At 53.1% G+C, this 23,056-nt stretch overlaps 12 protein-coding genes across 12 annotated transcripts; 6 read left to right on the forward strand and 6 right to left on the reverse strand.

Moving 5' to 3' along the window:
* Window positions 1-25: 25 nt before the first annotated feature.
* On the forward strand, window positions 26-961 carry LTS14_005435 (uncharacterized protein; the record flags this gene model as incomplete). The annotated part of the gene is made up of 4 exons (XM_064838133.1): window positions 26-69; window positions 123-257; window positions 378-575; window positions 634-961. 4 exons carry the CDS (start codon window positions 26-28, stop codon window positions 959-961), a joined length of 705 nt encoding a protein of 234 aa, XP_064694218.1.
* Window positions 962-1,139: 178 nt separating this feature from the next.
* On the reverse strand, window positions 1,140-2,354 carry LTS14_005436 (uncharacterized protein; the record flags this gene model as incomplete). Its single annotated transcript, XM_064838134.1, has 2 exons — window positions 1,140-1,984; window positions 2,045-2,354. 2 exons carry the CDS (start codon window positions 2,352-2,354, stop codon window positions 1,140-1,142), a joined length of 1,155 nt encoding a protein of 384 aa, XP_064694219.1.
* A 301-nt stretch (window positions 2,355-2,655) lies between these two features.
* LTS14_005437 (uncharacterized protein) lies at window positions 2,656-4,473 on the forward strand (the record flags this gene model as incomplete). Its single annotated transcript, XM_064838135.1, has 2 exons — window positions 2,656-3,970; window positions 4,397-4,473. The coding sequence occupies 2 exons, from the start codon at window positions 2,656-2,658 to the stop codon at window positions 4,471-4,473; spliced, it is 1,392 nt and encodes a 463-aa protein (XP_064694220.1).
* Window positions 4,474-4,825: 352 nt separating this feature from the next.
* Window positions 4,826-6,653, reverse strand: LTS14_005438 (uncharacterized protein; the record flags this gene model as incomplete). The annotated part of the gene is made up of 4 exons (XM_064838136.1): window positions 4,826-5,211; window positions 5,274-6,100; window positions 6,231-6,284; window positions 6,331-6,653. 4 exons carry the CDS (start codon window positions 6,651-6,653, stop codon window positions 4,826-4,828), a joined length of 1,590 nt encoding a protein of 529 aa, XP_064694221.1.
* A 332-nt stretch (window positions 6,654-6,985) lies between these two features.
* LTS14_005439 (uncharacterized protein) lies at window positions 6,986-8,039 on the forward strand (the record flags this gene model as incomplete). Its single annotated transcript, XM_064838137.1, has 4 exons — window positions 6,986-7,313; window positions 7,363-7,625; window positions 7,686-7,930; window positions 7,982-8,039. The coding sequence occupies 4 exons, from the start codon at window positions 6,986-6,988 to the stop codon at window positions 8,037-8,039; spliced, it is 894 nt and encodes a 297-aa protein (XP_064694222.1).
* Window positions 8,040-8,871: 832 nt separating this feature from the next.
* Window positions 8,872-11,852, reverse strand: CDC5 (Cell cycle serine/threonine-protein kinase cdc5/MSD2; the record flags this gene model as incomplete). Its single annotated transcript, XM_064838138.1, has 3 exons — window positions 8,872-9,285; window positions 9,340-11,595; window positions 11,649-11,852. 3 exons carry the CDS (start codon window positions 11,850-11,852, stop codon window positions 8,872-8,874), a joined length of 2,874 nt encoding a protein of 957 aa, XP_064694223.1.
* A 969-nt stretch (window positions 11,853-12,821) lies between these two features.
* Window positions 12,822-13,319, forward strand: LTS14_005441 (uncharacterized protein; the record flags this gene model as incomplete). Its single annotated transcript, XM_064838139.1, has 1 exon — window positions 12,822-13,319. One exon carries the CDS (start codon window positions 12,822-12,824, stop codon window positions 13,317-13,319), a length of 498 nt encoding a protein of 165 aa, XP_064694224.1.
* A 281-nt stretch (window positions 13,320-13,600) lies between these two features.
* Window positions 13,601-14,427, forward strand: MDE1 (Methylthioribulose-1-phosphate dehydratase; the record flags this gene model as incomplete). Its single annotated transcript, XM_064838140.1, has 2 exons — window positions 13,601-13,858; window positions 13,939-14,427. The coding sequence occupies 2 exons, from the start codon at window positions 13,601-13,603 to the stop codon at window positions 14,425-14,427; spliced, it is 747 nt and encodes a 248-aa protein (XP_064694225.1).
* Window positions 14,428-14,479: 52 nt separating this feature from the next.
* LTS14_005443 (uncharacterized protein) lies at window positions 14,480-15,491 on the reverse strand (the record flags this gene model as incomplete). Its single annotated transcript, XM_064838141.1, has 2 exons — window positions 14,480-15,443; window positions 15,481-15,491. 2 exons carry the CDS (start codon window positions 15,489-15,491, stop codon window positions 14,480-14,482), a joined length of 975 nt encoding a protein of 324 aa, XP_064694226.1.
* A 382-nt stretch (window positions 15,492-15,873) lies between these two features.
* Window positions 15,874-18,002, reverse strand: LTS14_005444 (uncharacterized protein; the record flags this gene model as incomplete). Its single annotated transcript, XM_064838142.1, has 2 exons — window positions 15,874-16,885; window positions 16,939-18,002. 2 exons carry the CDS (start codon window positions 18,000-18,002, stop codon window positions 15,874-15,876), a joined length of 2,076 nt encoding a protein of 691 aa, XP_064694227.1.
* Window positions 18,003-19,039: 1,037 nt separating this feature from the next.
* Window positions 19,040-20,632, reverse strand: LTS14_005445 (uncharacterized protein; the record flags this gene model as incomplete). Its single annotated transcript, XM_064838143.1, has 1 exon — window positions 19,040-20,632. The coding sequence occupies one exon, from the start codon at window positions 20,630-20,632 to the stop codon at window positions 19,040-19,042; it is 1,593 nt and encodes a 530-aa protein (XP_064694228.1).
* Window positions 20,633-20,937: 305 nt separating this feature from the next.
* Window positions 20,938-23,056, forward strand: LTS14_005446 (uncharacterized protein; the record flags this gene model as incomplete). The annotated part of the gene is made up of 4 exons (XM_064838144.1): window positions 20,938-21,522; window positions 21,575-22,496; window positions 22,553-22,878; window positions 22,934-23,056. The coding sequence occupies 4 exons, from the start codon at window positions 20,938-20,940 to the stop codon at window positions 23,054-23,056; spliced, it is 1,956 nt and encodes a 651-aa protein (XP_064694229.1).

Here is a 23,056-nt window from a genome sequence, read left to right on the forward strand (position 1 = left end):
TGCATTGCTAGATTCTGTGTTCGTCATGGCCGACCAAGAGACTGGAGACCTGTGGCTGTTCGGCTATGGGTACGAGATCTAGACTGACTGTATGCGTGCCCGTGACTGAGCAAATATGACAGATCACTGATCTGGAAGCCCCCGCCACATTATGGTATGGAATTTCAAGTACGAGGAGACGATTCGGGCCTGATACGATTCAAACAGACCTCCGAGTACCTGGCTACATCGAAAACTACGTTCGCCGCTTTTGGCAGGTACGGTGCACACACGTGACATACCCTTAGCATGAGCTGAAGTGGCGAACCACATCAGGCAAGGTAAGCTTGTATGCGGCGGCCCCATCATAGAAAGGTCCAGTTCTGACCAAGATGCAGCCAAGACCATCGCGGAACACCAGAAGCTCCTGGCCGAGTCGTCACCTTGATCGATCGACAGCTCTGGGAGACTCTGACCGACGAACATGCATCTGCTCCACCACGGGTCTGGGGAGCTGCTTATCGGATACCGGCGAACCACGTCAAGGAGGCAAAGGAGTACCTTGATATACGAGAGATCAATGGATATAGTATCCAGTACGACTTCGCCACCTCATTGGCCTCGCCTGCTTTCTTGCTAAATCAGCGATTCCAGATACACGCCCTTTAACCAAGACATGTCCGCCACCATGCAGACAGTCCACACTGCACACGATTCCACTTCCTCCGGGAACACGCCCAAGCAGATCCAATGTCTAGTCTACATCGGCCTACCAGATAATCCTCAGTTCCTCGGCCCACAGGATCCACAAGCACTGGCTGAGCATATCGTCAGGTCTCGTGGTCCAAGTGGGGAGAATAAGGATTATCTGTATCAGCTCGAGACGGCGCTGAATGGCTTGAGTGAGGGAAGTGAGGATGAACATATCAGTGATCTTGCTAGACGATGTAGAGACATCGAGGCAGCAGGGAAGAAGCCCTAACCGAGGGAGACTAAGTTCAGACCATAATGCTGTACAACTACTATCCTGAAAAGCGCCAACACTCCGTGCACCGCTCGCAAATGCCCCATAAACAAGACCCAATATCTCACACGACCAGCTAGATAGCTCACAATGATAAGCACTACTGGCATAATCACTACAACATATCCCTCCCTCCCTACGACCTCTTAACAGGCCCACTGACCCCGGCCCCGATAACACTCGGCAGCTCCTCACTCCCCATTTCCCAGACCTGCCCAATCGCAAACCCAATCAGGAAAATGAGGAAAACAGTAAACAGCGCAATCATCCAGAACTCGACACTGACATCCTTCTTCTGGCACGCCGGACCACCCCAGTACGTCGTCTTGGTCTTGCCGTTCTCCTTCAATACCGAGGCCGAGCAGGAGCAGGAATAACAGTTCCGTGCTTTTGAGGTGTCGGCGGCTGATTTGTCGGTGTAGGATTTCTGGCACTGGCCATGGCCGGTGCAGTTGCGGGTCGCGGTTTCGCAGGCGGATTGGGAGGGGAAGCAGGCCGGGAGGATGCCTGGGAGGGGTGAGGATTGGGCTAGGGATGAGATTGGGGCGGTGGAGGATTGGACGGGGAGGTAGGAGGTGTGTGTCTCTTCCTCGAGCGGTGCTTCCTGCTGTGGCGAGGAGCGTTTGTGTAGAGGCGATTGCGTGTCCGGCATCTCGTAGGTGCCCCACTGCTGCATCGTGCCAGCGGAGCGGTCTTTGCTCTCAGAAGGTGCGAAGTAGATGACGATGTCGTGGGTGCGCGCGGCGAAGAGGTCGGAGATCCAGTCTTGCATCTTATCCGCGCTGTTGGAGACGGAGAAATGAGGTTCTCCTTCGCGGATTTCTCTGAACTGCGCCATTGTCTCATACACGCTATCGTCGTCCTTTTTGCCGAGGGTGGCGGGGCTGGCTTGTTTTGCTAGGTCGACCCAGAGACCACGGGAGGCGCGGACGTCTGGTTCCGATGTGATGGTGAAGGTTTGGCTGTGGTTGGGTAGGTTGACTGAGAGTTATGTCTTAGTACAATGATTCCAGATGCTGATATGCTATCCTTTCCACTCACGCTCAGATGCCTCTACACCTTCCAGTAGTATGAAAGCCTGCTGTCTTCTCTCCGTCGGTTGATCAAGAAGCGATGTCCGCCGTCCGAAATCATTGATGGCCTTCACCGCACCTCGCCCATTCAAGTCCGCACCATGGTAGTCTTCTACTCCCGCTCTCTGTGCCAATACTAATCTCGCCACCTCTGGCGATAGGGCTTGGGCCGGTCTCATCTCGTCCATGGGTGCATCGTATACGTAGACCTGGCCGGCGGAGGCCAATCGGACTGTCCAGCAGAGCGCTGGCAGCAACGCTGATGTCGACAACTTCATCGTGGCCGCTTTAGATTGTGTGGCGCCGTAGGGTGAAGGGAGTATATCTAGCAGGCGACTGCTTTTGCTTCTGAGCTGTCAAGATAGATGGCGTAGCTGCATCTACGAACGAAACCCTGGGTCCGTGCACCAACCACACGCCACTTTATGATTGATTGCCTGCACAGGTCACGTTTTTGGGAGTACAAGGCTCTTTGCAGTCACAACATACACACTTTGGAGAAAAGAGATTAATCTCGGTTGGAGGTATTGTCGATAACACCACCCGCATGTCGATGCGATAACGACAGCACTCGCGACCATGTATCGCATGCCCCGAGCACTCACACTGCGCCAGCATCCTCTGTTCCGACCACGTGCCCTACGACAACGCAACCTCAGTCTCCTCCCACGAAGAAGTAATCCCGCGACATTATACAGACCCAGTGGCGAACCCGTACGATACCAGGCCGTCCGCTTCCGAAAAGCACCCTTCTTCACACAGAGACGACTGCTTGTCACAGCACTGTATGCCGGGGTCATCTACCTGTACATGACCTTGGCTCTGCAATATCTGGTCGTGGAGATCGAGATAGTGCCAGAGTCGGAGGCCGATGAGAAGCGGAAACAGGAGAATGGGCAAGAAGGAGGGGAGATGACGGAGGAGGATGAAGAGGATCTACTATGGGCGTTAGATGACAGCACATTCGTGCCTATGACCTGGGCGAAGAAGCTACCGAGATCCTTCTATAAAGGCTCTGATCCAGAATGGCAGGAATTTGTGAAGGTGGCGAAGGACAAGTCACGGCATAAGAAAATACAAAACGAATTGGTGCAGATCGTGTACGCGGGCAGTATAAAGCATCCCATGATCGCGCGGCAGCTCGGCAAAGAAATGAAAGTTGGAAAATACTGGCTGGATATTTCGTTTCCGGATGGTCCACCCCAGGAGTACGAGAGGTATGGCGTAGAAATCGGCGACGACTTCATCGCATGGAGCAAACAGAAAGTCAGCCAGGAGAATCACTGGCGGTTGACCAGAGCGCTTTGGCCTACAGCAACAGCAGAGTCTCTGTGGGCGACTACTAAAGTTCTAGCTGGGATACAATACCGACGGGCCAAGCAAGCTCTCGGCTGGGAAGGAAAGGACCCTTTCAGTCCGGAAGAACGATACAAGCACGCTATGGACCTCCTAGCCAAACAACAACAAGCGCGAGAAAGGAAAGAAGTGGGTAACACCCAAACTCCAGACGGCAGCACACCTGCCGGTAGCGTCGTCACGACCACAAATTCCTCCGCCACACCCGACACCACCAAACCTACTACCGCCTCACCTTCAGACAAGAAGTTACCATGGACCCTCAGCGTCCCCATGCCCAACGTCTCCTCCCTCGGCACAGCCACAGATTTACCCATAGCAATGCACGTCTTCAACCACGCCCTCTCGAAAAACTGGAATCCGAAGAAAGCCGAACCGCCTCGCGGCACATTCGTCGTGCAAGGACTTGTCGAGATAAGAGGGCAGAGAGGGAGGATGTTGTTTGATGTGCAGAGTGCTTATGATCCCAAAGCTGGGAAATATGTCGCTGTGAATGCTGGGGTGAGGAATTTCAAGAAGTGGAATCAGGCGCCTAAGGGTGGGTCCTGAAATGGAGGTAATGGAAAGAGGGTGTTGTTTGCTTAGCGGTTTAGCGTTCTTTCGGATCTGTCGTGAGTACGGTCTTGTGGGCAAGATTATTGCTGTTTTCTGTCGGTTTAGCGAGCATAGCGGATTTCAGCATAGCATACGACAAGCAGGCGATGTCTTGTGTCACCGTAGCCACTCTTTTCCTCAAGCCATCTCCATCAACAGTAACAGCGGTTTCCTACCTATTTTCAAGTCTTGTAGTTGCCCACTAAACGTCACCCACTCCTACTCACCCCGCTATTTCCAGCCAACCGCCCACCCAAAAGAATCTCTCACTCACCAGCTAAGACCTGTTCAATCCTAGAATCGAAAAAAAAAGAAGGTGCAGTGAGCCTTGATTATGCCTTTGTTTACGATTACTAGGTAATCTGGATAGGAATAGCCGAAGGCGGGGCTCGAACCCGCGACCTTGAGGTGTCTGTCAACCAACCGAATTGCTTCGGTGAGGTTTAAGAGCCACACGCTGGAAGAACAGTCAGTATTGATTGAACTTTCAGGTGGTTTGATCCTGGCTTGGAAGCGCAGGTCAAGGATTTGTCTCGAGGACTAACCTCTACCGATTGAGCTACCCCGGCGAGAGGTTTGCACGAGTAAATCGTGCTAATTGAGAGGGCGAAAGATGCCATTTAATATATATAGCTTAGCGAGAAGTTGTGATCGGGCCGACGCCTCTCAAGATCTCGAGGCATAGATACGTGGGCTTGATGGTGGAAAGGCTTGATACATTAAAAAAGGCTATAAGCTTACTTTACATGATACCATCCACGCTGAAGACGCGGCTGGCCGGCATCATCTTTGCACAGTCTCATAACAACCGCATGGCTCGACGTTGGCGAAACTGTTGTTGCAGGGTGGCAAGCTCAGGTAAGTCGTCGCTCCTTCCAGCGTTCGAAGCAGGACCGACAATAGCATCTGGCATAGATTGCAGCTCGTTCGGTCCTGGGTCAGCAGACACCGGTGTAGCCTGGCCTGTCGATTCCATTGTGGCGGGTGTACTGGGCGTGAGTTGGCCGATCGTGCCCGACAGGCTCGAGACCGGCTCGCTGCCTGTTTGAGCGAGCCTCGCAGCGACTTTGCGAGATAGTCGTTCTCTGCTCCTCTCACGCCGGTCTTTCTCCCGTAGCTCGTCGTCCAGCCGCTCGTTGCGTTGGCGACTCCGTTCAGTCTGGATAGTACTCTGGTCTCGCTGGGCTGGTAACCAATTAGCGATGGTCTGTTTTAATGCGCAGATCGGCTTGTGAGTAGGAGCATACCTCTCGAACGGCCAGGTAGCTTGAAGGCAGCATACACCCCAACATCCGTATCGTCAAACATGCCACGCAGGTCCATGAATCCTCTCCCGAGCATAATGTCGTAGTCAGTGTTCTCATCGATCACGCAGAATTCTGTCTTCATCCATTTGGCCGAGCCTACAGGAGCCCATTGTAACTCGATTACCCTATCTGTCTGCATGAGTTCACCGTACCTTCCGGGCTGTGGCCTTGGTTTGAGCACCTCAACATCGTCTCCCGTCAAGTCATGAAGATCAAGGTACCTCGAGCTGACTGCGTTGACGCTAGCCCTGGCGTCCTGAACAGCTATTGCAAGGGTAGGGACATCAGAACGCAGAATATTGGCCTTGAATTCCACGTCTGCCTTGTACTCGGACTCGGAACCTTTCTTCTCTGACTTGATAGCATTAAGCTCGGGTAGGATCAGTCTCTGGATTGTGTCCTCAACTGTAGATAGGAGTCTGGTGTTACCAGCAAGAGCCGAGCCAGAAGAACTGCGACTTGACGCTCGACGAATCGGCAGATCTCTCGTTTGATACTCCCAGCTTGGTGTTGCATGACTTCTTTTCAGTTTGCTGACTGTGGTAGCGCCTTTGAGCTTGTCGAAGGTAGAGATCACTGGTTCACTTTCAGCTTCACTTATCAAGGGCGATATTGACCTTGCTAGATCTTCGCTGCTTCGTCGACGACGCAATAGAGGTCTATGTCTGGTTGGAGATATCAGAGACTCAGTGCTGAGATTGAGGGCTTCACGGCCCCCGCCTCTATCTAGCGAGGCTTGCAGTAAGCGGAGTCTTGCATCAAGCTCTCTAAAAACTTGTCAGCTATGGATATATCCTATGCGTCTCACCGTTCAAACAGGAAAAGAGGATGGTGGAAGGGACCAGAGTTGCTTGGCGAAGCAGACAATCAGGTGAACGTGGTGTGGCTTCTACTTACAGGAGCATGGTATCCCTCCCTAACAGAGTGTCAAGCTTGTCCTCGATGGCGTTCCTAGGAAGTCTTAGCGTAGATCAAATCATAGGACTGGGATACGGACAGTCGATCGTTTTGAACCAGCGTAGAGATAAACACGACCTGCTCCCGCATACTGGCAATGTTCTTCTCAGCTGTCTCGAAAGCGTCCCAACCTCTTGGGTCTAGTCTCGTAACATAGCTAGAACCACCTGTTTGGGAACCCCATTTCTCTAAAAGGGCAGCGGTGTGCTCGCCGAGTCGAGTAATCCGTACGAGGCAAGTCCGATGTGCAGCGTTGTTGAGCAAACTAGCAGCCACGAGGCCAGGGAGTGCTGCATTGAGCGACGACAAGTCGTCGGCGATATCTTTCCAGCTACGAGGATTGTTCCCTCGGAATGTAGCCATGGTGAGGACTACCGACGGACGTCGTCCGTGGGGAACAGCTCCAAATTGTTATCGCTGGTGGTCTCCTGATCAATAAGTAGGTTGATGCCAAGCCCTGGTGAGGCTATGGCCGAGTGGCGTTGGGCTACCCGGCGCCATGCATATGAGGCCGCAGCTCGTGGACAGCAACCAGCAAAGATATGAAGAACCCTTCTACTGCGTCATCAGTACACCTAATGATGCTTTCGGCGCAGCCTTTACCAAAGCGATCAAACGTCTGGTGACGTGAGGCATACTACCACATCAAAATCAACTTTCGAACAACGCCGACACACCCCAGAATACTGGCAATAATGCAGAACGGTCAAGGCGGCAATGCGCCGCAAGTACTCAGACCGAAGGGATACAACAAGCTGGCCATCCTGATGGGCAGAAACCCTCAAGTCGCTATCCTGCGTCGTTTCGGTGCGCTAAACATGTTGAATCTCCTGTACCTTCAAGCAGAATTGTCCGAACTGGAAAGAAAGTTCGAAACAGCCTACCTGGACGACGCTGTGTCAAATAAAGCCGATGTGCGAGAATTTTGTAAAAGTATGGTGGCTCTACGAAGTTCGAAGGACGGTCCGAATGGTGATCAATTGGAGCAGTTGCTTGTCATACAAGACAAGCTCGAGAAGTACAGTATGTGCACCATTGATATTGTCTGATCAAGTGCTCATCAAGCCATCAGATGCTGCCCTCGTTCAAGTAGCCGAAGTCTCCAAGCTACGGCATGCGGACGACCGTAGACTATTTGATCTGCAGACATGGCTGGAAGATTCAGATCTCGGTGGAGACTTCCTCCAGGCTACTGAAGCACAGACGTGGACCAAGCGACATGAGAGCGATCTTGCAGTACTGGAGGGTCCACCAGAAGAAGAAGAGTCGCTCTTGCCGGCTTTGTCGGAACTACCTCTCAACCTGATACATTGCTGCCTGGGCAGTAGAGGAAGTGTACGGTCCACATAACACACTTCTTGAGGGCGTAGGAAAAGATGCTGACGGGTGCCATAGCGCAGAAGGAAGCCTGATGAAGAGACGGGGGTGTTCCAGTACGATGATGACGGCTTGAGAAGACTCAACAAGCTCATTACTACAACGATAGCGTCACTCCTGCCGGTCATTGCCATCGTCGTCCTTTATGCCGTGCAAGGGACATGGCGTCGCATATATGTCACGATCGGGTTCACAAGTTGCTTTGGCATGGCTCTAGCGATGACTTCGGCGAAAGTGTCCGAAATATTCGCTGCCACTGCGGCGTGAGTCATACCTTAAGAGCCCAAAAGGCCGTTACTGACCAATTTGGACAGTTTCGCGGCCGTCGAGGTTGTCTTCATCGGAAGTGTTAGCAATGGTGCGGGCGGATAGGCTGGCATCGGCTACATGCGCCGGGAGTGTCAGCGGCCGGTCGAGTCCAGATTGCACAACCAGGAATAAATAGAACCAATCCATCGGTGGCTTGATGGCCACTACATGGTTTCTAAGCAGAGACAATGTATGATATGCTGCGCTGCCCTGTTGCTCATATCTTTTGCCACTTTGACCCGATCCTGATCTGGCCATGTCGTGTCCCTGCAGCGACGGCAGACGAGCTGCAGCTCAGAAGATGCTCGTTCTGGCAGCCATCACGACGTCATGATAAGTAGTCACTTTCCTATCAGATGGTCCCTCCATTCGTGAATACCATGATTACACGTAGCCTCAATGTTCTCGGAAGTCATACTCGGGCACGATCGACAGGTAGACCTCCGACAGAGCTCCAGCTCGGGAAGTCCGTTCAGCTTGTGCAGTGTCTTAGGACGAGCAAGCCAAAGGACATGGTCGTTGGTCTCGATCATACAGTCTAGCCATTGCGCCTCATGAGATCCGCCCGCTCGCTGACATATGGGCTTACCGTCGTGGTGCGGCCATCGATCCAGTCTCCGGACAGCGGAAAGCTTGTTGACGCGATGCCTGATACTTGAGCATCTGTGTGATGCCATAGATCTTCATCGCGATGTCGCACGTGATGATATCCTGTAAACATGACGTTAGCAAGCGAAAGTTGACGCGCCGGCAAACACGACTTCTGTCACCACCAAGAACTCACTTCATTGTCGTAAGTTCTGGAGCATCATGGATCGAATATCGTCAATTGAGACTACGAGATATATACGCCAGGCATTATGCAAGAATCCACCACCATCCAACACAAGTGTCATCACAACTTCAGATCATCATCGCCTCCTCTCCGGCCAACACTAACCAAATCGACTTTCCTCCCTCCCTCACCAACAGCAGCACCTGTCCATCTCATCCCCATCTCACCAGCAAAACCATTATCTTCATCAAGTTTTCCAAGACCATCGTTCGTCACCCACTGCTCAACAATCTTGAGCACGAATCGCAGCTTCTCACCCAAAGCATTCGCTTTCACGATCCTCGAGCGTATTCGTCCTCCTTCGTGGAGCAGAGAGTGAACGCTATCGGCGAAGACCTCCCGGCTACTAACGTGATGAGGGAGGAGGTCGCCGTGCGAGGCCAGATACAATGCGGCATCTGGTGAGATGCAGGTGGCTGATATATGTGTCCCAGCTGCTGACAGCACGAGCTTGGTGTGGTCGGGGAAGTGCACCTGTCACGACTGTCAGCATTGCATTTGCAAGATCCGCTGGGTGAGATTAGTGACCTGTAGACTCCCATCCGCAAACGCCCAAACACCCACACTACCTATCCGCTGATAGAAGCGAACGAAATTCTCATTATTTCTTCCAATCTCTTCCTCGTCACCACCAAGCGATTGACACATATACCTCCCGAACTTGACCCAAAGCACACTCAGCGTCTTCCGTCGCTCAGCCTCGGCAGCTAACGGGCCCTCCTTGACACTACCAAGGCCTTTGTAGACCTTTCGTGCAATGCCGTCTTCACCTCGGTCTTCTAGGATCTCCAAAGGTACCTGCTCAATGTTCTCGAAATTCTTGCCGACTCGCGCTAGCCATCGTTGACCATTCCGCACAAAGGTGTGTGTTACTGGCGTCTGGTTCTTGGCAGAGGCATTGATGATGCAGCCGACTGTGCCATCTGACATTACGTAGCCAATGCCGTGCTTCCGACTGTAGTCTACCCAGCGCGAAACGAAGGGCAGTCTTAGTGGCTCGACTTCTGGCACTGAGGAGCATGCACGGTCCTGTAATGCTGAGGCAAGATTGTCCCGGAGTATGCTCAGGCGTTCCAACACGGTATCCGGGTCGGTGCCCGGCACGCAATCTCTGTTATGGCTGGGTTTCGGCGGTATAGGCAGTCTCCGTGACATTGTTGGTATGGGCGGCAGTGCAAGTTCTGCTGGGCATGGCTTCGCATCTGGCTCCTGGTCCGACAAGATCTCGATCACTTCAGGCTCGTTCTGCTTCTTCCTTGATCGCTTTATAGGTGAAACGTGCTTCAGCTCGTCTAAAGTAGCCAGCGGTCCGAGGACGTCTGGTGAAAGTGGCCGTTCTTGCTTGATCTGTCGACTTGGGGCTCGTGGTCGCCTCGCAAGACTGGCGTCCGCTGTCCTCTTGATCGTGCCTGCGCGCTTCGGTGCTTCGCTTTCAGAATCGTACGGGGGTCGAGACTTTTCTGATCGTAGGCCTGAGCTGGAAGACGAGTAAAGCTCTCTCAGTGCAGCAGTGGCTGATGTGGGTGCTTGACGTGTTTTTGACACTCGCAGAGTCGGCACAGGCTCGTCCGATGCTATTCTCACGGGCTCGGCAGACTTGGCTGTCTCTTCGCTGATGGTCCGGCCCGCCTTGCGCACAGTGCCAGTCCTGCCAACTCGTGATGATGGTCGTAGAGGTGGAGGCATCATTTCAGCGTCTCTCGCAGCTCTTCGTGCCGCAACCTCTGGTCGGCTACTGGCCACTTCGTTATGTGCGATCTCCCTCAACCCTCTGCTGCGGCTTGGAGGCCTGACTTCATCTTTCCCAGAAGCAGCCTCGCTCGAATCAGGACTGTCCCAGCTACTTACAGTCGAGATATACACCACGTCCTTTGGTATCGGCATGGTAGGTTGAGTCCCAAGTTGTGCTTCCCGTGCCATATCGTGTACAATACTCTTGACTCGCCTCCCACCGTTCAGCGCAAAGCCCTTGCCTTCTGCGTACTCGCCAACTCCGGACTCTTTGCACAAAGCATACCACGTCGAGCTATAGCCTCTGCTGATAGTATCTGGCGAGGGTATAGACAGTCCCGTCCAGGTTGGAGCCTTTTCCCGAGCAGAAGAAGGTATATTGGCCGGCACGAACGCGATCTTGAAGAAGTTTTGGCTGACAATCTGATCGGGCAGTGGTCGTTGGTCTTCCGGCACAAGTAGACTTGCCACCAGATCTCGCAGGTCCGCACTTTGGTTGGTTGTTGCGCTGAGCTCAGGCCAGGAATATGTCCCAGACTTCAACTTCTTGTAGATCTCTTCTTTCGTGGTGGCGTGGAATGGTGCTTTTCCGACAGCCAAGGTATAGGCTATCACTCCGATAGCCCATAGATCCACCTTCTCGTCATGGCCCTTGCCTTTCTCCAGGATCTCGGGTGCAAGATAGTTGGGTGTCCCGCACATCGTCGTCCTTCGCTTCACCTCCATCTCCTTCTCCGTCACAAGCAGAGCAGCCAAACCAAAGTCGCCGACCTTGACGTTCATGTTGGCGTCCAAGAAAAGGTTGCCAGTCTTCAGATCTCGATGAACGATGTGTCGATGGTGCAAGTACTTGACAGCACCGCATATTTGGATGACGAGCCGTCGAATCTCGGGCAGTGTCAAGTATTTCCGCTTCTTCAGCATATCCGCCAACGATCCATTCGGACATAGCTCAAGCACGACGTAAGTGCTCGTCTGAAAAGAGAAGGCTCGGTAGAAGGTGACGATGTTCCGATGCGACAGCTTCGAGTGGATCTGTAGTTCAGTTACGAACTAGAGTGTGTTAGATACGTGGACCACGACAAGCTCTCGATCTTCTTCCATACCTTCTGTGCCAACTTCGCGGGTTCCATCTTTGTCTTGACAATCTTGAGCGCCACAAGATGTCCCGTAGGCTTGCTGCCATCATATCGTTCTGCTCGATGGCAGATGGCGAAACCACCCTTCCCAAGTGCCGATCCAGTTGCATAGTTTATTCCTCCCGGTTCTGCTACTATCGGTGGCGGAGGGTCCGCATGTACCGAAGACATTGCTGTTGCATACGGTCGTCTTGTATGTGGATTTGTGGTTCATTCTCTCCAGGATCATCCGCGAAAGCGATAGAGTTCGGATGTCAATAGTCACGTAGCAACCGCTTAGCAACGCAACAGATACACCCGCACTTGCATGAACACGCCTACAGTTCTCAACTCCCTCGCATCGTGAGGAGGACACCAGACAAGCTAATCCTCCACGCGTCATTAGCAACGATCTGAAGACCCGTGGCCGCTACAGCTGTCGTTGCAAGGGTGTGGTCAGCGATGATTTCTAGGCATTATCGGGAGCATACGGAGCTACCCAGCCCAAAGCTATCCCGGACACTCCTCGTGGAGAGCGTCAAGTGACAACGGCACCATGCTATGCACGTGTGGAAGTATGCTCAACCCAGCAAAGGACGGCTGCGACAGGTCCTCATAACGGTCGGAGGCAGTAAGGGTGACCTCAATCAGCCTTACCACGAATATAAGCTACCATTTCAGGAATAGCGCCAGCCCTGTTTGCGAGCTAGTCGAGGATGCTACAGGAAGAACATGTCCACGCCGTCAGGATGAGCCGTGACTCTCCATGAAACGACGACAATGGCCCGGCTGAGATGGAGTGATATACGATGATCGTAAGAGTCATCGCTGCAACTTGCCTCTGCCCACCTACTAGCTGCCTCCAGCACGGCGATTGGGATTATCGCCAGGTGATTACTGGATCAACGGCCTAGTCGAAGCCCTACGAGTATGTTCACGACCAATGGAATTGGCCGTAGCCATCGTATGTGCCATCATAGCTAACGAACTTATGTCAGTGCTATATTCGACTCGGATGAGGATATCCGGAGCCAGTGCACATAGTCCTATCAAGCATATAAATGCCAGCAAGATGCTATCTAGATAGGAGTACATATTACGAGCAGCATCATCCCGCTTCGTACCTAGCAGCTCAGAACAGCTCTGACATAGACCTAAACCATGGCGCCAAAGCTCGAGAAAGCACTCACCATCCGTGGCTATCTCTTGACGGAAGACCTTCTTCAGCTTGGTCAAACCAAAGGAGGAGCCCAACGAATCATTGTCCCCCTCTCCACCGGCTTCATTCGTGGTGCGGATTTCGAGGCTAACGTATTACCAAGTGGAAGCGACTGGCTGTCCCTCGATGCCACGACGGGAACTGGACACCTCGATGTCCGCATCAATGCTCGAAGCGAGGAAGGCGACATGATCTATGCCCACTACACGGGCATCATCAAGATGGATGCTATAGCCCAGAAGATCCTGGCTGGAAAGCCCGGAGTCAAGACTACGAAGCCTGAGGATCATTATTTCGTATCTACGCCGGTGTTTGAGGTCAGTAGTGAGAAGTTGAAGTGGATGGAGCAGAGTGTGTTCGTCTCGCATGGACACTTCCATATTGACGACGATGGGAAGCCGGCTGTTGCTTGGGATGTGTATAAGGTTGTCAGCCAGTAATGCACAAATGAGATGGGAGTGATGCTGGTGCAGGATTGTGTGGACATGTCTCCAGCTTGGACGAACGACGTGTAGCTGTCAGTAGTTGGCTAGTCAATGAATGCTCCTCTCACTACCACTGAGATCAGTACATCGCTGGACTATCGTTCGTCCATGGCACCTAGAATGCTAGCGCCGGGCTGTGCCGCTTCGCACATGTGAACGCTCTCAACCTCAAAGCTTTCTCTGCAACATCGAAGTACAGCATTGAGGATACAAGCACGCCGAGAAGCTGCTGGACTATGACTGAAGCCTCTCAGCACAACGAGACCGATGAGCTCGTCCGCTCCGACGACCCTCTCCACCCAGCAAACCACATCAGCGACCTCTGCCGCCGATTTCACACACTGGGCTGGGTGACAGGCACAGGTGGTGGTGTGAGCATACGTCATGGCGATCACATATATCTCGCACCGTCAGGTGTTCAGAAGGAGATGATGCAACCAACAGATATGTTTGTTATGGACTATGAGACCAAGGAATATCTCCGGCGGCCGAAGGTAGGCTAACGAGACTGCTACCGACAGCATGATCCGCTGTGCGTGATGTCGTAGCGGGCCGTCACTGACGGCCAAGGTAGGTTCTGAAGCCCTCAGCCTGTACACCTCTCTTCCTCGCAGCGTATACACATCGTAATGCCGGCTGCTGTATACACACTCACTCGCAATGGGCCGTGCTGATAACACTAATCTGCGAATCTGGTCTGCAAAAACCCAGCGAACGAAACGTCTTCTCCATCAAGGAGATCGAGCAGATCAAAGGCATCTCGCGTGGTGGCTCTGGTAGTGACGAAGTTGCAGAAGGCGGTCGTAAGCTGGGGAACTTGGGGTATCATGATACGATGATGATTCCTATCATTGAGAACACGGCTCATGAGGAGGATCTAAAGGACACGCTGCAGAAGGCTATTGAGGAGTGGCCGGAGACTTGTGCTGTGCTTGTCAAGCGCCACGGGGTCTATGTCTGGGGCAAGGATGTTGCGCAGGCAAAGACGCAGGCGGAGAGTCTGGATTACCTGTTCCAATTGGCGGTGGAGATGCATAAGCTGGGTCTGAAGTGGGTGAGCTAGAGCGCTCGACTAACGATATAGACGAGCTAGACCTTCAACACGGAAGTCTGCCTTATGCCTTCATCATCTCCGCCACCGTCTCCTCCATCTGCTTTGGTTTTCCACCTTTCCTCGCCAGCAACTGCTCAAGCGTAGGATCGTCGATCTCGCACTCATTGTCTCTAAGTGCGTCGTACGTGTAGCTCCACCATGTAACATCGCTCTTCGGCATACCTCGTTCCCAAGTGTAGAAAGCCTCATGCTCGGTCCTTGACAAGATCTGCAGCACTGTGTCCTGTCCTTTGGCCTTGGAGACCAACGCCGCAACATCCTTGAGACTCCGTGTGCGCTTCTGAGCCAGATAAAGCGTTCGTTGATCCCATTCCTGGCTTGGTGCAGCAAGTATCAAAGCATTCGCGAGTCCCAGATCCGCTATACTGGTCCAGCTTATCTCGCTGTCGCCGCCCACCACGACCTCATCTCGTGCATCCTTTTGAAGCTCGTAGTAGTATCCAAAGTACAATGGCCAGCTCTCATTGTACAACCCTTCTCGGATGATAGTATATCCTCCCGCCCACTTCTCCTTCAACCACGCCTCCGTCCGCTCATGAGCAGTCATGACACGGCTCTTGCTCGGGTTCGCAAAGGCCAGACTGGTGTAGTAGACATGTTTCACACCAGCGTCACTCGCCGCCTCAAGAGCCCTGAAGTGATCTTCCTCTCTGCCCTGCCCTGGAGGAGCATCGTTGAAGTCCTTGTTGATCCTTGCACTAGAAATCAAGAACAGCTTATCACAGCCACTGAGAGCTGCTTGCCAGGCTTCATGGTCGTCATCCCAGTTCACACGTCGTACACAGCCGCCTTTCTGCTCGAAGGTGCTCAGCTTTTGTGCTCCGGTGTCCGAAGAAGTGGTGCAGACGATCTCGCTGGCGATGTAGCCGTCGTCCAGGAGGGAGTTGAGTGTTGCGAAGCCGAGTTTGCCTGATGCACCGACTATTACGAGGGCCATGTTTGAAGGGATGGGATAGTACGAAAGGCTAGTAGGGATGGGAGTAAGACCATCGATATACCTACCTCGAACTCATGGTGCTGATTCTCTATCATGACGTATCATTGTTGCGGCAAATGAGGTAGCTACCTCCTTCTCATCCGGGCAGGTTCTCGCTGAAACGATTGAGTCTTCATCCACCTGTCTCCCGACTTGATAGTGAATAAGTCATGAGCGCTGTTTGGGACATGGGTGTTTTCAAGGTGATGATTAGTTTGATATGCAGGTTTCTAGCCTTACTCGGCTGCCAAAAAGTCAGAGACCGACAAGCGATGCCAACAATAAAAGACTAACATGGCCAGACAGCATGATACGGTCAATGTTGTAGCGAATATGGAGTCTGGCATACGATCGTTTTCATTATGCGCAGCTATCTCATGAATAGTCATATCACATCATATTCACTTTTACACTCCCATCTAGTGCCATCCCCATCCCTGACCATGAGCGTTCCACCCACCGTGGTTCTGTGGTGGTCCCCACTGACCGTTACCCCACTGGTTCCATCCTTTCCAGCCATTGCGGTTGTTTGGGTTACCATAGCCGTAGCCCTGGCCAGCCTGGTTGGCGCTGACCTCGAACACGGCAATGGAGTACTCCGGCAAGCTGAAAGCGAAAGTGCCGTTGCGGCTAGCGGTCACCGTCGTGGTGTGGGTCTGAACGACGTTGCCGCCAATGGGGTTGCTGGCGTTCATGGGAGCGGTGATGTAAGTCAGGTTGCCCTGAGCGTACCCACCAACACCCTGGAAGGACATGCTGAAAGGCACGTCGCCGGTGCTATTGTAGACGGCGAACTTGGCAATGTGAGAGCCGGTGACTTCGCTACGGCCGGCAACGAAGTATGCCGGGTTGTAGTCACCCTCAGTGAAGGTAACGGGCAAGTTCTCCGTGATGCGAGTTCCCGAGAGTAGGTTGATCATATACCAACTGGTGGAGAGCGTTGTGTGGCCGGGATACGCGTCGTACTCAACGAGATCGGGAATCCATTGCCACTTGTTCAAGTTCTGGAATGAAGGAGCGTAAGCAGCACCGATCATCTTCTGCGAGTTGCGCTCGGCACCGAGGAGGAAGATCGCCTCAGCAACGGAGCCGTACCAGAATGGTGTGAACGAACGACCAGCACCAGCGTTCCACTTAGGGCCGGTAGCACCTGGTGAGTCGTAGTCAATAATGGCGTACTCGCCAATCAGGATCGGGTTGTTCTCGGTGTAGTTGTCGAAGTAGAAGAACTGGCTCGACATCTGCACTGGGATGGCGTACTCGTGAAAGTCACCACCAGCATTGTATGGTGGTGCGTCACCAGCCACATCGAAGAAGGAGGCGACGATGGTCATGTTCGGGTATTTCGCCTTGATGGCGTCGTGGAAGTCCTTGAAGCGGTAGTCGCGGTATGTTGGGCCGCCGACAGGTTGGAGAGAGTCCTCGTTACCACTGCAAAATTGTTAGCCGATGCCTCTTGGAGATATGTGGTTGATTGTGCTTACACTTCAACAAAGTTGATCGGGAAAGGACCATAACCGAGAGCTTCACGCTTGGCACCCCAAGTAGTTGACGCATCGCCCATGAGGAACTCCAGCTCGTCAAGGGCCGACTGGATATATGGTTGAAGCTCAGCCTCGGTGAGAACAGTGTTGTTAAGCCACAGACCGGACCAGACAGCAAGGATAGGCTCCATGCCAAGATCTTGAGCCCAGAGCATGTACTCGATCAACCCAAGGCCGTCGGTGTTCTCGTAACCCCAGGTACCTGGGAAACCTGGTCGGTCGGCAAGAGGGCCGATAGTCTGAGTCCAGTTCCACCAGTATGGAGGAGCATTGCCCTCGACGTTGTTGCCACCTGGAGCACGGAAGAAAGATGGATACAGTCCAGCCATGGCTTCCATGAGATCGACGCGAAGGCCATTCTCACGGTTGTTGTACGTCGGCGGGAACAGACTCAGCAGGTTGAAGTTGACAGAGTTGGTAAGATCAGAAGCGGCAAAGGTGAAGTTGAGTGTGTTGTTACTGTTGGGAGCACTTTGGGATGGCGTAAGAGTGTAATTATACTGGGACCAGGTTGCTGAGCTCTTGACGGACACTTCGGCCTCAGCCCACTGCTGGTTGCCGTTCGAGGTCAAGCAGACTGTGAGATTGCCGTTGAGACCGCCCTGTACCCAGAAGCTGCCCTTGTATGTTGTGCCGGCAACGACTGGAAATCCCCAGAAACCCACGTTGGAGAAGCCGACAGTGTCGGTAGCGTTGCCCTTGGATACTTGCAAAGAGGTTGGCAAGGCAGTAGAGACTGGGTTCGTCAAGTTCGCAAGCTTGATGCTGGCACCGTTCAATGGGTTCCAGTAATCGCTCGTGCTCGGGTAGATGGCATTCCCTTGAAAGGCACGGTTCTGAATGAGTTCAGCGTACACGCCGCCATCTCCCGAATTGTTGATATCTTCAAACATGAAGCCATACTGGTAGGGTGAGGTAGCATTACCGTTCGAAGACGATACGGTAAAGCTGACGGCCTGAGCGGCAGCAGCAAATGCTGTGGCGGAGAGCACCTTGGACAACATGATTAACAAGGAGCAGTCCACCAGAAGAAGCAGAACTGTAGAAAGATCCCGACGAGCCTTCGAGAGGTTACGTTATGGTGGAGGGCGATTCAGCCTACTTATGCCCTCAGAGACAACGCCGATCGTTCTCACCACGAGAAAAGCTATGCCATGCTCATCCATGCCCACCATATGCATCTGCACTAGCTCCAGGAACGACTCCACGATTCTCGCGTCCCGCACGGCCTAGGAGCTGCGTGGTGACAACATGGTTCGCCGGCAGCCCAGAGTTATGCTTTAGCCGGGAATCCGCAGGACAAGATCTTCGTCAGGAGTCGCACAGCACTGGCGGAAAAACATCGCCCGCTTGCACAGTATGCTTTCGTGCGATCTGCAAGTTGGCTGGGGCAACCATACTAGTCGTTGTATCAAAATGCTCGTGAATGCTCTTGCTGCGGGTCGAAGTGGAGGAAGGGCTGAAGTCTTCGTGTTGTGGAGAAAGGCTTGGGCTTGGTGCGGGGTAGAACTAAAACCCTCATGAATACGGGCTCAGAATATCTCTTGTTCAAGAACAGGTTGTGACCTGCCACTTCTGTCGATGTGTCTGGGCACGGCCCGAGGAGTCTATCATGGCGATGCTGTCGTTGGCTGGATAAATAGGCACGTCGAGTCCATCTATCCACTTGCCTCGATGCCAACCACCGCCTAACTAGTGTACGGTATACAGCCTATGGAGTCAGCGGCTGAAAGTGCAATATAGACGGACGACGGTGCCATTGGCCGGCAATGCGACGATGAGATCAAGATCTTGGCTGTCAACACAAAGATGTCTTGGGCTGCAGGCGTACCATGTACTGATGGTTGGCAGTGATGCCATAGATCGGCTATCTACTCTAATCACTACCGCGTGCGAGAGATTGTCCTTCCACACCATCACCCACGCTCGCAATCACATCTTCTAGGTCGATTGCTGGTCGCAGAGATATCATGAGCATGCATTAGGCCACTCTATCCGACCACGATCGAATGGGCAGCAGGAGCGGTCACAGCTTCGTGTTCTAAGCCTCGTGCCCACCATCATCTTCATCCTCATTCCCGTTGTCACCCCCAGCTCCATCAATAGCGACACCTTCTTCGTCCTCCGGTTCATCGAGGTCGCTGTCTCCCACTTCTTCATCCGAACCATCGTCGCCCATGCTGATGTAATTCTCTTCCGCGTTCTCAAGCCATACTCGATCGGCTGTCGCTCTCAGCCATTGGGCGACACTCAAGCCATGATCTATCTGAAACACAGCACGTTCCTCTACATTATGCCCAGCGCGGTTTTTGACATCGCCGTCTTTAGCGAAGCGAATCGAGTCCGCCATGGAGAGATGTAAAGGTGTGTGGCGTAATTGATGGATGAACCCGAAGCTGATGTTGCGAATGGCGGTTGACGTGGGCAGTACGTCTGCAAGATTCGTCAAGAATTCTTCAAAGGATGCAGGATCCGTCGGAGCACATTCGATGGTGATCTTCCACAAATTCAACGAGGTCAAGTCAAACTTGCAGATCGTTCGGACGAGTGCTGATGGACTAGCTGCGAGCATGCCAAGGTCCAAAGTCTTCAAATATGGCAGCGAAAGTGGTATTACTGTGGCAAACTCTGCGCCGAGGGCAGTCGCACCAAGGACGGTCGTGCCGAGGGCGCCGAACCATTGGAGGAACCTTTCCGCATAGTGGTCGTTTGGGCAGAAATTGAGTCGCAGTATTTCGAGCTGTCGACAGTGGTGCAAGAAGTTCGCCAATGCATCTCGAGGGGGAGGATCGTTCGTGGGGTCAACTAAGCGATAACGCTCGTTGCTGTCGACCACAAGGAGCAGCTGCTTCAATCCTGCCAAGATCGGCTTGACAGTCGTGCCCATGTAGCCTCCCAGTACATCGAATGATCGCGGCAGGAGTTTGTGATGTCTTCGCAGAATGATATCCAGTTGCACAATACTGCGCGTACCTTGCAAAGGGTCTGCCTGGTTTTGAGATCTTGATTCGCTATGCTGGACGGCCCTCGGAATGGCTTGTACAGACACTCTAGCCTGCCCCAGAGCGAGGAGGATAAGGGGCAAATACGAATCTGGTGAGCGGTTCTCAAGCTGGTAAGGACCCACATCATGCGGGACCCTTCCGTAAGACCACCCGTAAGTCCTCCATCTCGCATCAATTCCATCTCGATAGCGGCCCAAGCCATCGAAGTCCCGTAAGCCGACAGTGCGCAGATTGGTCAGATTAGAGAATGCTTGGACAAGCATGTCGCGGGCCAGGCCTGTGGTGATCAAAACATCCTGGTCCACGTAACCGGATTCTATGAGAGCAGACGACAGCCTATTGAAGCCACTGTACTGATTTGGTAACTTGTGCGTGCTGATGATGACTTCCGACAGCTGCTTCGATAACACTGGATGCTTCGAGATGTCGACCAAAGCCTGCAAGCTGACCTGCTCGAGCATAAATTGACGTTTAGAAAAGAAGTCTTTCGAAAATGCCTTGAAAGTCGCGGTCTCGATCGCTTTGCATGATTGTCGAAAGTCGCCCAGCTCCTTAGTGTTCAGGAAGTTGGAGATGTGCACGACGACCTCAGGCGGCAATTCGAGTATGGGAGGGGTGGTAGTAGCCATGGCCAGGCTTGGCGGCATTTCTGATGTGGAAGCTCTTTCTCTGCGGCGAGATGAGCTTGACATTGAACATGGCAGACGTTGTTGATGTCAATAATCAATTGCTGGTAGAGATCACCTCTTTTTTGGTGCACGTGAAGATGCGGCAGCCTAGCGACTAGCGCGTCGAGCACGGCTATGATTGGTTGGTGCCTGGAGCGTGACGCGAGACGAGGAACTGAACGTCAATCAATGCTCCAATGCGAAGAAACGCTGTGACGATACTTCACGCCGATGAACCACCCGCGACAGACTCGCATGCAGTAGTCATGCCGCCAAAGAAGAGGTCAGCAGCTGCCGCCACTAGCGGTGGCGAATCGCCCAAAGCCAAACGTCAAACCAGGTCCAAGGCCACCAAAACAGCCACACATGGATCAGACAAGGAAGAAGTAGAGTCCCCCCAAAAGAAGACCGGAGCCAAGGCCAAAGCCAAAGCCAAGAATACCACTGATGGCAGCAATACCCTTGTGTCGGATATTCCATCCGATCAACTCAACACTTTTCAAGCAGAGCCGGATGATGATGATGATGATGATGGTGGTGATGATGTCCAGATATACGCCACGACAAAGTCCTCGACCAGCAAGAAGAAGGCGAAGAAGACGTCCAAAGTTCAAGAAGCTGCCGCAAGTCCATCGCCCAAGCTGCTCACAAAAGTCGACTCTGTTACCCCTGAGCCTGCAGCTAGTGGTCAAGTTGCATCCTCCGACAAACGCCTTGCCATTCCTGTGGATGAAGGCTGCCCTCTCTCGACTTACCGTGTGTTTGTGGATCCTTCCGACGGTATGATCTACGATGCTTCCCTCAATCAAACCAATGCATCGAACAACAACAACAAGTTTTACCGCATTCAGGTATGTGCGTTGCCATGCTCACTGCCATAAGAATACTAACATCGTTGACCAGCTGCTGGAGAGCCATGGCGGTGACTATCAGACCTGGACCAGATGGGGAAGAGTAGGCGACCGCGGTCAGAGCAAGCTCCTGGGCGATGAATCCCTGTCTCATGCGCGCAAGGAATTCGATAAGAAGTTCAAGGATAAGTCTGGCCTAACCTGGGAGAAGCGGCTCGACAAACCAAAATCCGGCAAATATGTCTTCCTCGAGAAGTCCTACGAGCCAAGTGATGAGACAGACACCGTTCCGCAGACCACGGCTGGTGCTTCACGTGCGAGAAGCAAGAGTCCGGCAAAGTGTACACTGCCGCCCGTCGTTCAGTCCCTGATGGACTTGATCTTCAACACTGATTACTTCGCGGCTGCCATGGAGAGCTACAACTACGACGTAAACAAACTCCCTCTGGGCAAGCTCAGCAAGACGACCATCTCTCGTGGTTACCAGGCCTTGAAGGACCTGTCTGCTGCGATCGACGATCTGGAGAGTGCTGATTCTGTGGAGGAGCTGTCCAACATGTACTATTCCCTGATCCCGCATAACTTCGGGCGTGGTCGTCCTCCAGTCATCCGCAGCAAGGATCTGCTCAAACGTGAGGCAGAGCTACTAGACAGTCTCTCAGACCTCAAGGAAGCCGATGACATCCTGAAGGGCAGTGAGGACTCGGACGATATAGAGGAGGTCCACCCTTCCAACTTCCGCTTCCGAAGCCTTGGTATGCAAGAGATGACTGTGGTTGACAGAATGACGCCCGAGTTCGCGGAGATCAGCCAGTACCTCAACAAGACCGAAGCCCATCACCTGCAGTACCAGCTGGAGAGCGTGTTCCGTATCGAGCGTCAGGGTGAGCTTGACCGTTTCAAGAACAGCCCGTATGCGAACATTGCAAGTGACAAACGACTGCTGTGGCATGGTTCAAGGACCACTAACTTCGGTGAGGATGCCGGAGAATCTGCGGTGTCCATGTTCATGCTGACGTTCGCTGCGCAGGTGGTATTCTCAGTCAGGGTTTGCGTATCGCGCCGCCAGAAGCTCCCGTCAGCGGCTATGCCTTTGACAAAGGCCTCTACCTCGCCGACATGTCTTCGAAGTCTGCCAATTACTGCTACGCGTATGCGAGTGGCGACTATGGGCTGCTGCTCCTGTGCGAGGCCGAGCTTGGTAATCCGATGCTACTATTGCAGAGTGGTGACAGCAATGCGGGTTCCATTGCGAAGAGCAAAGGCCACTATTCTACCTGGGGTCAAGGTCGAATGGCTCCGAAGGGCTGGAAGGATGCGAAGTGCGTCCATCCATCGCTGGAGGGCGTAATGATGGTGAGTCTGATATGCCATTTTCTGTCTTCAAGAGTCCTGCTGACATGCTGACTAGCCGGACACCACCGACGCACCTGGCGAGACGAACGTCGTGGGCGGGTATCTGCAGTACAACGAATACATCTGCTACGATGTGGCGCAGGTTCGCTTGAGGTACCTGCTTCGTGTTCGCATGTAG

Source organism: Recurvomyces mirabilis, assembly GCF_035927965.1.
Source record: "Recurvomyces mirabilis strain CCFEE 5264 chromosome Unknown scaffold_13, whole genome shotgun sequence".
NCBI classification, from domain to species: domain Eukaryota; kingdom Fungi; phylum Ascomycota; class Dothideomycetes; order Mycosphaerellales; family Teratosphaeriaceae; genus Recurvomyces; species Recurvomyces mirabilis.